The sequence below is a fragment of the Peromyscus leucopus genome, chromosome 8a, assembly GCF_004664715.2.
Source record: "Peromyscus leucopus breed LL Stock chromosome 8a, UCI_PerLeu_2.1, whole genome shotgun sequence".
Taxonomy (NCBI): Eukaryota; Metazoa; Chordata; class Mammalia; order Rodentia; family Cricetidae; genus Peromyscus; species Peromyscus leucopus.
In genome coordinates, this window is record NC_051085.1 from 28,229,317 (window position 1) to 28,241,711 (window position 12,395).

Consider the following 12,395-nt stretch of genomic DNA (forward strand, 5'->3'; position numbering starts at 1 on the left):
AAATCAATGCACTTTCAGGAGAAGTACTCAGAGCAGGACCAACCAGACAGTTTTCGAATATGGGAAGTATGTGTTTCTTTTCTTGGTGTTTGTTACATTAACTATGTGCATTAGCATGACTATTAAGTCATTTTTAGCTCTGAAATTTAGGAAATGGAATAGAAGTTCTGGGTCTGGGACTATATAGGAAGAGCAAATACTAAGAAGATTTGCTGAAGTCAGACACTTAATCTCAGCTCGCCAGGGCCATCCCAACTCCTGCCGGGAAGCATTCATCTCAAGGATAGCTTGGGAGACTTATTCTTCAGTTCTTCTACACCCTGTAGCTGAGTTACAGAATAACCCGACAACAATGCCCCAGAATTCACCCCACTATTAAACTAGAGCAAAGTCCACAGCAGGTTTCATGGAGAAGTGCCGAGCAAAGGCCAGAACTCCAGGAAAGGACTACCACAGACCACGGACAGTCGCCTGTCCTGAGTGAGGATCCCTGCGCCAGCCCCAACTGTGGGGGGCCATGAGCTCTGTGCTGTCCACCTTCTTGCAGGAACTCCCAGGCCCGTTCCTAGTCCTGGGGATCTTCCTGCCCGTGACTCTGCTGCTTCTCCTCCTGATTGCCTACTTCAGGATCAAATTGATGGCGGGTAAGTGTGAAGGAAGAGCTGGTCCTGAAAACACACCAAAGCTCTGGGAAGCTGGAGAAACGTACCTTCTGGGTTAACAGATTTTTCTGCCCCAGCCCTCCCTTAAGATCCTTGATGAACTTGGGCAAAGTTTGATACTTTCAACTCCGTGGGTGATGAGGTAGGTAGGGTTTGACCACTTGCTACAGAGACCCCTCTGTAGTTCTTGGTGGACAGACAGCTGTGAATCAGCAAACTGGATTTAAGGTTTCTTGTTTGTCTCCTAAGGCAACAGATTCATAAGCATTACTCTATCCATGGTCTGCCTTTCCTATGTGACAGATGTGTGTGTTTGTCATGGTCCTTGTAAGGACTACTGTCAGTCACATATACGCAGGGTTCCCATTGACACCGAGAGTGCCCAGGGAGAGGTTAAAGGGTTTGGATGTCACAGGTGGGAACTTGGGTCCACTTTATCACTCTCAAGTCTTACCTCGGCTGCTTCTTAGACAAGATTGACTTTCACAACCTCAGAAATGTATCAACCATGAAATGAGGAACAGAGCAGGTCAATACAGTCTCAGTACATACATACCCATGTGCATGGCTCTGCGCACACACACACACATTTATGCATATATACATACATATATGTATATATACCTATGTATTTGATCATGTGCATTTGCACACAACATCCTCAGCCACTGAACTTCTGCTTAAGAAATGTTCCAAGCATTTTGTTATCAGTGTTTAGCCAAGGCAAAATACTAGATACTGGACTATAGCAGAAACTTGCTATAAAACCATAGTATTGTATTTAAAAAAGACATATATATTCAGAAGCTTAAGGTGATCTTTCATGGGGATGTGGATCCTGATGTAATAGATGATGATTGAAGCTAATTGAGCTTCATTGAGCTGATGTAATAGAAACTGAAGGAGCTAGACTGTGTTTTGAGAGGCTACATTTTGATTTGGTTTTCAGTAAATATTAGATGCCATAAAGATTAACACTCATTTTAGTAATATCACTAAAGATCAACCTGCTTCTTAATTTGGATGGTTTCATATTAAACTATTGAAAAAAACAAAATTGCAAGCTGGCCATAGTTGTGCACAGCTATAATGCTAGCACTCAGCAGTTCAAGCAGGAGGTTTGATTATATTTGAGTTAACCTGGGCTACAGTGAGAGACTCCATCTTAAAACACATGCCTTTAGTCCCAGCACTCAGGAGGCAGAGGCAGGTGAGGCTAACTTGGTTTACAGAGTGTGTTACAGAACAGCCAAGGTTATACAGAGAAACTCTGTCTTGGAAAACCAAAAAGCAAATGGAAAGTCCCTGGTCTTCTACAAAATCTTGCCAAGTTCAAGCAATGCCTTCCTGTATGCTATTAAGTAATATCCAATAACTGGTGCCCACAGCAGAATAATTAGGGACACTTATGTCTAAAGTGGTACTTAGAACACAGAGAACATAGATTGCACTACAGAATCCTACTTCCCATCAGAGCCTACTGGAGAACCCTGTAGCCCAGTGGTTCTCAACCTTCCTAATGCTGAGACCCTTTAATACAGTTCCTCATTTTGTAAGGATCCCAACCATAAAATTATTCTTGTTGCTACTTCACAGCTGTAATTTTGCCACTGTTATGAATTGTAATGTAAATATCTGTGCTTTCTGGTGGTCTTAGGTGACCCCTGTGAAAAGGTCATGACCCACAGTTTGAGAACCACTGCCATAGCCTTCCGTGTCTCATTTTAATGAACAGCTCTTATCCATGCTCTACAGGACCCATGTGACAAATTCTTTTCTTTATAAAGAGAGTCACTGTCCCCAAGATTGGTCTTCTGGAAACTCTGCATCCAGATGTTTAGGATTCCCAAGCCTTGGAAAGACTCCAAAACAAGGAGGGAACTGAAAATGAAGACTCCCAGGCCTTCATGGCAGTGTTCCTTCAGGCTTGCACATTGGCTCGTTGCCCAGGGGTGCAAACATTTCCCCGTGGAGGACCCTTCACGGTCACTGCAGTGACCACTTCCAGTCACAGATGCCCCGGCTTCCCACTGACACTGGGAAGCAGAAGAAGGGGGTGTCAGTCAAGGACCTAAGTTCTTTACATACTTAAGTTTTATCTCCAGTCACTCCTTAAGCAAGATAAAATCTACAGCGTCTCAAAAAGCACAAAATAAGGCCAAAAGGTCAAACGAGCTTCTTGGATCTCAGTCTTTTAGCCTCTGCTCGACAATTATGAATGATTGGGTGATTCTGTGGGACATTTGCTATCTGGGAGAGTCTCTAAAAAGAAAACAGCTCAGTTTTACCACTTTTCTTTTCCCTGGGAAAATGTCTATAACATGAAAAACATAATTGAGTGCCCAGTGTTTTTACTGCTGTGATGAAACATCATGACCAAAAGCAACTTGAAAAGGAAAGAGTTTATCTGGCATACATATCCTGAATCACAGTCCATTAAGGGAAGGGAAAGCAGAAACTAAAACTTGGTAGGGATCTGGAGAAGAAGCTGAAGCAGAGGCCATGGAGGGGTGCTGCTTACTGGCTCGCTCCTGCATTCTTATAAAACCCAGGACCACCAGCCCAGGGGTGGCACTGTCCACAGTGGGCTTGGCCCTCCTACATCCATTATTAATCAAGAAAATGCCCTACAGGTTTCCTACAGTCTAATCTCCTGGAAGCATTTTCTCAGATGAGGTTCCCTTCTCTCAGAGGACAATGTGTCAAATTGACATTAAGAAATAGCCAGGACAGTGCTGTTGACCACACTGCTTGGTCTAGAACTGCCCAAGGTATACATATCACTGTGACTATTGCAGAATGGCCTCCATCTGTCCTCAGCACATCCCTATCTAGGTAATTCACCTAGAGATCAAGTCATAATAAAAACCACATAATGACATTTTTAACTCAACAGCACTGGGAAGTGATGTTGAAGCATGTAAGTAAAGGGAGCCAAATAACTAGTACTTCATCCTTCTCTCTCCAAATGATATATGCTAGTGAGCTTGTCCTAACTCCTAGATTTTCTCACACAATGGGTCTGCTCCTTTCCTCTCAAATTTTTTATACTTTGAAGCATAAGATTGACCCTAGGGGGCAGTGACACTGGACCCTCACACAATGAGAGGCACAGTGCATGGGTGAATTCCTTTAAACAACTTGAACGCTTACTCCAAACATACGTCCTTCCTCTAGATAACAGTTGTCATTCAACAAAGATTTGTGAAGCTACTTGAGGCAGTTTTCTGCTCTTATGACTGAACACCACAGAGTAATTTATTTTTTAAAAATTAAACATTTCTTATAGTTCTGAAGACTGGGAAATCCAAGGTCAAGTGGCCCTGTCCAGAGAGGTCCCACTTGTTTGTAGAGACTCCATGGTCTAAGGTAGCACACAGCAAGAGGGGTGTATCTAAAAGACAGATCCAAATTATTTTTAGTTCTGTTTTTTTGTTAGTTTGTTTTTTTGTGTTTTTGTTTGTTTTTCAGTTTTTTGAGACAGGGTTTCTCTGCATAGCCTTAGCTGTCCTGGAACTGGCTCTGTAGACCAGGCTGGCCTTGAACTCACAGAGATCCACCTACCTCCGCCTCTCGAGTCCTGGTATTGAAAGCATGCACCACCACAGCCTGGCTCTTAAAGGCCCCAACTGGGCCTAGCGCTTTAGAATCTCACAATAGGGGTGAAATTTCAGTGTGAGCTTTGGTGGGAAACTGAATTCCAGTACTACTATGTACTATGGCTTGTCTTAGGCAGTGAGACAGATTTCACTATAGACTTTTGGGACCAAGAGGAAACAGTCTTACATTTAGAAAGCTACAAAATGCATCAGAAAAAATGTAATCCAACACTAGTTACATAAATCTGTATGTTTCTGATCTTGTCCTCAGACCAAGTGAAGGCTAAACTCTGCCCTTGAACCCAGCCAAGGCTGAACCCCGATCTTTCACGTTAGTCTTTTTCAAAATGTCAAAGCTGTGACCTCTCACCAGGCAGGGTCCTCTAACGCCTAAGGGACATCCCCAGTGATGGAGCAAGTCACCTTCTCCATTGTCACCCTCTTTTGCTGGTTCTCAATGAAGTAAGTACATCCAGGCTGCAGGCGGAGAAGCCAGGAGTACAGGAAGCACCATTAACTACAGTGGGACAATGCTGTGCATCGGTTACTTAACACAATGGAGGTCTCCTCTACCGCTTGTCGCTTAAAAACTGTAGTTCTTTCTGTAGTCATTTCCTAAGGGTGTATGGTATTATTCCCTCTCCAGTTAGAGGGCACATGAGGTCCTTTGGTCCAAATTAAAACATCACCAGTTTTATCCATTGAAGAGCATCCATTTAAAAATTGTAAACATATGGGCAAGTGTCTCATATAGTTAATCTTCTCCCCAGGGCTACAGCAAGTGCAATCATTCCTATTTTGTTTTTGTAAAGAGAAGGACATTGACAGATTAACTGGTGTGTTCACAGAACTCCAGAGTCCTACATTCCAAAACGGAAGACCAGCCTGTGTACCTCATATATCCTAACTTTAGACAGAGCGTCACTTTTAGATATGATGGGAAGTGAGTGGAGGTAATGTCATCATTCAACATTAATCCCTACTCTTCAAGCCTTGAGAGGTAATGGTGCATGGAAATTTAATTAGTATGTAGAGAACATCAATTTTCTCACAAAGGAAGAAAGAAATTTCTCTAACATCCTGCACACTTTAGTCTGCCATTTGCCTTGAGAAACAGCTCTTGGGGCGGAGCACTGAGTCTTAAAACTTTCTAGAAATAGACAAACCCCCCATCATCACTGCCATGGACATTTTTCACTCCCTAGGGTGCAAGCTGTGATCTTCCTTTCTCTCCAGTATTCCAAAATCTCTACCTCTAGCGCCACCTACCTCCCAAGGTATCATAACCCTGATCAAGAATAAACTGCTCTAAAACAACCAATAGTATCAAAAGCAGTCATTGTATTAGAGTAAGAGTTTAGTTAGATATAAAATAAGTAAAGCTAACATTGGATCAGGTTGTGACCTTCAGCAGCTGTGCATTATAAAAAAAGACAAGGAACATCTGAAAACACAGTGCATTAAGCTAAAGCATCTTCCACTGAATGTCATGCCTAGATTTTAGTTCTGTGTAAAGAGGAACGAGTTAGGAGAGTGAAGTTGCTAAGATTCCTGACTACAGGGGATTACTATTAGCATCTGAGTCTGGAACATGGCTTCTCTACTTAATCTAAAGGTTCAGCCTCCTCATCTGTAAAATAGAAATAAAAATAGCAGGGTTAAGCTATAGGGTCGGTGTGGGAAATGAGCAGCTACAGAGAGTAGTTGATTTTTTTTTTTTTTTTTTTTTTTTTTTTTTTTTTTTTTTTTTACTCTGTGAAGGCCCACCACCCAGCACCCAAATAAATACTCAGAGACTTATTCTTACTTATGAATGCCTGGCCTTAGCTTGGCTTGTTTCTAGTCAGCTATTCTAACTTAAATTATCCCGTTTCTCTCTACTTACATTTTGCCTCTGAGCTTTTTAATCTTTCTTTATTCTATGTATCGTTATTTCCTTCTTATTCCATGGCTGGCTGTGTGGCTGTGTGGCTGGCCCCTGATGTCCTCCTCTCCTTTTCTCGCTCCTCCCTCTTCCCTAGATTTCTCCTCCTATTTATTCTCACTGCATGCCAGTCCTGCCTATCCTTTCTCCTGCCTTGCTATTGGCTGTTCAGCTCTTTATTAGACCAATCAGGTGTTTTAGGCAGTTAAAGTAACACAGCTTTACAGAGTTAAACAAATGCAACATAAAAGAATGCAACACATTTTTGCATCATTAAATATTGCACAGCATAAATGAATGTAACACATCTTTAAACTAATATTTCACAACAAGAGATGTTCCAAACAGTTCCCATCCTGAAAAATGATAAACCACTATTACTCCTGTTGCTTATCAATCCCAAGAAATCCCTATTTATGTCATTATAGGTATCATTATAATTGCCTTATAATAATCAAGCCACCCTTGGTAACTCACCTAGAAAGCAGTAGACACAATATGAACTATCGGGCTATCGGGCTCCAGGGCTAGCTTTCTTAGCCCACACAAAACCAGGCAGGTTTCCTATCAGCTAATGGGCTTTTTTTGGTCCAGGCAAATAAACTCACTACCAAGTTGAAAGGCAACTGTGGGAAATCTGTAAATAAGGGAAGAATGTTTACAAAAGCTTTGGGTGGATTGGTGTTTTAATATAAAAGAAATACAAATTGTTCCTAATGATGGTAATTCTTTCACATAAATATTTATCCTGAGCCAGGGAAAATTCTTCACCCATGGCCCAACAGAGAAAAATCCTTATTGCTCCCAGAATTGTCCATAACAAACCCAGGTATTTCTTCAAGCCACCTGCTTAATTTCTCTCTGCACATCCTCCCTAATAGACTCTTGGGATTAATATGATAGCCCAAGCTGTTTAATATGATTGCAAGCTGGTTGAGGAGAGGAGTAAATTATTTCAATTCTCTTATTTTCTACAGAATGCCTTTGGCAGACATTTGGTCACTGACTAAATTACTACAGCTCGCTAAACTCTCCTTCCCTCATCCTAGGTCTCTGTGTTTTGGTTTTTGTTTTGTTTTGTTGTTTTTCAGCTCTCTCCCTTTAGTCTCTTATTTGGGCCACCCACTTTCGGTCCTGCATTTAAAGCACTTCTTATCCAGGTGGGAAATTATTATTATTCCAATGAGTTCATACCCTGAGAGGTCATCTCAAAGGAGTATCTTTAAAATAGCAAATCATATATATGGAAAAGCAGTGTAACCCAGCAGCTGATACTGACTCTAAAGTCAGGCTTCCTGATACCAAATCCTGAACCCATCCATTTCTGGAGTCTTGGGGAAAACTGCTTTATCATGGTCTCTCTCTGTCCCAAGATGCTCAGCCATAAATCGAGAAGAAGGCAATTTATGTCACTGCAAGAAGTAGACAAGGTAACACATGCAAAATTAGCACTGTGTATCTGGCACATAACTGCTGAACAAATACTACCTATTCAGTTCTGTGGCTCACATAGCCCAGGGCATGTCTTCATTTGAGAATATGAAACATTCCCTATATATCCAAGCCAGGTAGGAAACATTTCCTAGGTACATGGTAAAGGATTAATGGCATAACTTGATGTGGATACCAAGAATATGGTCAAGGTCAATTCCATATACATGACATTAGTGATGTTGGTGGCTGTCAGTGGGGAAGTGTTGTTTGGTGTACCAGGTATATATAGAATATATATTGAGACCTTAACAGAGATCTCAAGGTTAAAATCAAGTTTGGTTCCTGACAGACATACTAGTTGAATACATGAGCAGTGAGAAGGCTGATGCAAGGCAAGGAGGTGGGCGTGAGGCAGAGATGAGAGTAGGGAAGACTATGTTGATGATACAGAGAGGAAACTGGGGGTTAAGAAAGGCCACTAGGTTTAGAAAATCCGGAGTAAGTAGGATGCCACTTAAGACTCTTAATATTTTAGCAAAGCAGTTTTTAATCTAAACATTTTTGAGATTAAGGAATTCATAGGCTCTGAAAAGTTGAAAGAATTGCCAGTAAAAGATGCCAAAAGTTTAATGTCCAAAAAGAAAACAGAGAATAAGTTGATTTGTCTAAGGATGACACACACCCAAGTGGATTTTGGGAAAAGAGGATGGATGGAAACCTTGTTTTTCGAATTCTTATATCCCCAACTCCTGACCTACACATGTCTAATGAAGGCTTCTTGAATATGAGACTCTAAACATCTGCTAAATAGGACACTTATTTGCATGTTGATGATCTTTAATGCAGCGGCCATCTATCCTAACCAGGAACGTCCTTTGGAAGTGGCTGAGGAGGGCCAGAGAGATGGCTCAGTGGGTAAAAGTGCTTGCCGCCAAGCCGGATGACACGAGATCGGTCCCTGGCACCCAGATGGTGGACTGCAAACAGACTAAACCAAGCTCTCCTCTGATCTCCGCATGTGCTGTGCCATGTTCATGACCACACTCGTACACATGCAGACTGAACATTAATGTAACTTTTTATAATCCAAGCTCTCCTCTGATCTTCGCATGTGCTGTGCCATGTTCATGACCACACTCGTATACACGCAGAGAGATTATTAATGTAAATTTTAAACGGAAGCTGAAGAGGTGAGGTCCCACAGTAGAGACCCATTCTTCTGTAGCCCACAGAAATACTGGCCAGTAGCTATAAAGGGTCTAAAGCACTCAGGTGTCTACAAATTAATCTATTTTTTTTCTTTCAGTTGATGAAGAACTGTCTCAGATTTCTGATCGCCAAAACAAGTATGGTTCTTCCCTATATAGGCAAATGAGACGAAGGTGACTGTTGGGATCACTCAGTGGATAAAGCACCGTGAATTCTAAAGGTCACAGAGCAGTGGTCAACAGAACCCTGGGGAAATGAGGACAGTGAATGCATCAGCTACTATCACAAGACATCTATGTGATCTGGTATTAATGGCAGTTCTTCAGAAAGTGCCAAGGACTAAAAATCTTATTATGCTCAATGCATGAGGCACATCATGAGTTTCTTTTATTGTGACTACATTTACTTTGGGGGGGGGTGTTTTTAAAATAAAATTTTTAGACCTCATCATATCACTATACGAAAGCTCACATAATTTTCCCTTTAAAGGTGAGGAAACCCTGACAGAAAGCAAATAGTAAAAGATGGTGCTTGGAGGGAGAGTATGGATGTGCCACACAAGAGTCTTCCATTTGACCCTCTAGCTGGTCTAAAACATGGCAGCTTCAGACAACATTCAAGACCTTTGTGTCTCTTCTCTTCCCAACTGCTTTAAGTCATCTCTGTGGCAGGCCACCACAAATAAGTGGAGTCTCGATGGTATGAGTCACTCACTAACATAGCTCTCCACATGGCGGAGATATTGATGTGGTCGTACCCGGGAAAGGAAGAGAAGGCAATGGTCATGTAATCCCCCAAGACAATAATTCAAGTTTTTTAGTAAAACCCAAACATCTGGGAGCTATTTCTAAATAGAAAGTCAGCACTTCACTAGCAGAATTCGTATCATTCAGTGGACTCTAAAGAACACAGATAATTGAAAAAAAGCAGCATTGATTCAAGGTGACAGTTAAGATTATGCTCACTACCATGTTCACCATACTTCTCTAGTTAATAGCAACAAAATGTTCAGTACTCCCTAAACCTGGCTGTATTCAAACCTTTGCACATGTCTCCATTGTGCTTTGAGTGGGTTACTTATGAAACAAGTGTGGTCTTTTTTTTTTTTAAAGTACCAATTTTGGTAGTGACAGTAATACAAGCATACAAGACTGTAATAATATGAAGGCAGAATGTCTCACTGTAGTCTGATACTTCTGACTCTTTCAGCCCCTCCCTGAAATTCTTCACAGGCGTTCAGTGACCTTTCTGTTGGCACTTCTCAAGAAATGTAACTCTCAGCTCAACTGAAGACATTCACTTGTCCATTTCAATAGCACTCAATTATATTGAGAATGTATGTTGGGTCTTTCAGAGTTGGGTAATTTCTAAGTGTTAATGCCATATGGAAGAAATAACACTATACTTCCAGTTCTGGGAAGGATCTCTTTATAGCCTCTGGTGGAAGCAGTTTGTGTAAAAATGCTTTCTTCAACAGGAGGTGTGAAAGGACACAGCAGAGTCCCATCTTGGGCAGCTGCCAGCCAAATCTGTGGTTCAGCCATCAGAGGTTGCTCCCTCTTCCCCCAGAAACAGGAACATCAGAAGTCTGAGCTTTGGCTTTGATGGATGTCTGATCACTAGCTTGACTACTGTGGTAACAGATGAGCTTGGAACACACATATTCTATACAGTAAGCATAACCACATTGTCAAAGGATGACTTTGTGTTCCAGGACTCAATGAGAGTAAAGAATTAACAAAACCAGATGCGTGTGCATTTGTATTAAGAACACTGACTTGTTAGCTGGCTGTCAGGCAAAGTCCCACGGAGTTATTACCAACTCAATGCAGGCCCTCCTAACTTCACAAAATCTCCTACTAGCAGTCATTAGCTGCAGGGTCACATCTTTACTCTTTACATAACCAAACATCAGTTTAGCTCTCATCCAGTCATTGCCTCTGCCAGGTTCTAACCCAGGGAGTCTCCTTACACACTCCAAAGTGTGTTCCAACCTAGGCGCTGAATCCTTTCCCCGGGGAGCCACATCTATTCCCATAACCCCAAATGTTCTCATGCTCCGGCAGCTCCCAATCTCTTTTCTGTTCCCCCTAAACTACTGCTAATAGTCCTTTCTATTAACTAAAAGAAGTATCCAGTAGGGGTTAACATTTCTCCAACTCCAGTCCTTCAATAAAACACTTCAATGGGTGCTTAAAGCACCATCATATGGCTCTTATTAGTCAATGAGAATAACTACGAATTCTTATAGAGCTATGAAAGCTTTTGGGTGGGGGGTTCTCTTTATGTATATGGTCTAGGAATCACTAAGTAGACAGGATGGCTTTCAACTCATCATCTTCCTGCCTCATTCCCATGAAGTGCCAGGATTATAGGCATAATTCACCAGACCCAGCTCTAAGGCTGTGTTCGTTTTTTTCACTTTTTTTAAAAAAATTGAATTAGTAACTTGGCAGTTTGGTGTTGTTCAGGATGATCCTTCAAAGGCTTCCAGAAATGGACTGCCAAGTCCATGCCCACTCCACATCCTGACACTAGCTGGTAAGACAGAAAATAAGGAATGGAGGGGTACAATTCACATCCTCTGAAACAGTATTTGCAACCTCTTAATTATAAGATTACAAACTAATCTTTCCAGGGATTTCAGTGCTTTCTAGTAGCAACTGTAAAGTCAAGAACAGAGTTTCCTTGATATCTCAAGTTCTCTGGCAAAAGTCAGTCTTAGAAATCAGAATTCATATCTTATACCTGTCAGAATTTGTAACTGTTAAACGTATTTCAGATTAAAAACTTCAAAGCATGTTCTAAGATGTTACAGTTTGAATCTGCAATGCCCTCCCACAGGATCATGTGTTGAGCCTTGGTCCCTCATTTTCGTTTGCAGCTATAGGTAGAGCCCTTAGGAGGTGAGCCCTGGTTGGCAGAAGTGGACCACTTCAAGTGGGGTTTTCAAAGTTACAACTGTCCATGGTCCTGCCCTGCATGTCCTGCTTATTTGTGCATTATGAGGTGACTCTGCCACGCACTCCTGCTTGTGACCTGCTCCCCCATGCCTCCCTCACTGTGATGGACTGGAACTCTCTGAACTAGTAAGACAAAATAAACTCCCCCTTTAGATTCCGATTACTAGTGTGAGGTGACAGTTCACATCCTAGCATGAATGATCCAAACGTGAATGGAGCAGGGAGCCCCCTTAAACACTCTTTAAGATTTTCATCTATAATTAACAAGATTATGGATTTAAAAATATTCTTCCTACTGAAAAACTTCAAATCTGTATCTTGAAACTCTTGGATCCACTTTCCTAATTAATCTGTCACTTGGCCCAGTTTACAAGTGAGATGAAGACATTCTGAGAATCCCTTTGTCAGAAGTATGAAGTATTTAATAAGATAGCCTTTACTGATGTTTCCACAAGGGATGATTATTAACACTGTTCCAAGTGGCTCTTGGGGCACTGTGTCTCTAAAACGCTCCTGATTGCTCCAGGTTCCCTGTTCGTGCTGTCTCAGCAGAATAGAACTGATCCCATGCCCTGACCACACTGCCCAGCCGCAGCTTTTGTAG

The 12,395-nt window shown here is 41.7% G+C and overlaps 1 protein-coding gene across 1 annotated transcript; it reads left to right on the top strand.

Moving 5' to 3' along the window:
• Positions 1–358: 358 nt before the first annotated feature.
• Smlr1 (small leucine rich protein 1) lies at positions 359–10,574 on the top strand. Its single transcript, XM_028877397.2, has 2 exons — positions 359–644; positions 8,926–10,574. Exons 1-2 carry the CDS (start codon positions 518–520, stop codon positions 9,003–9,005), a joined length of 207 nt encoding a protein of 68 aa, XP_028733230.1. The 5' UTR covers positions 359–517; the 3' UTR covers positions 9,006–10,574.
• Positions 10,575–12,395: the final 1,821 nt, after the last annotated feature.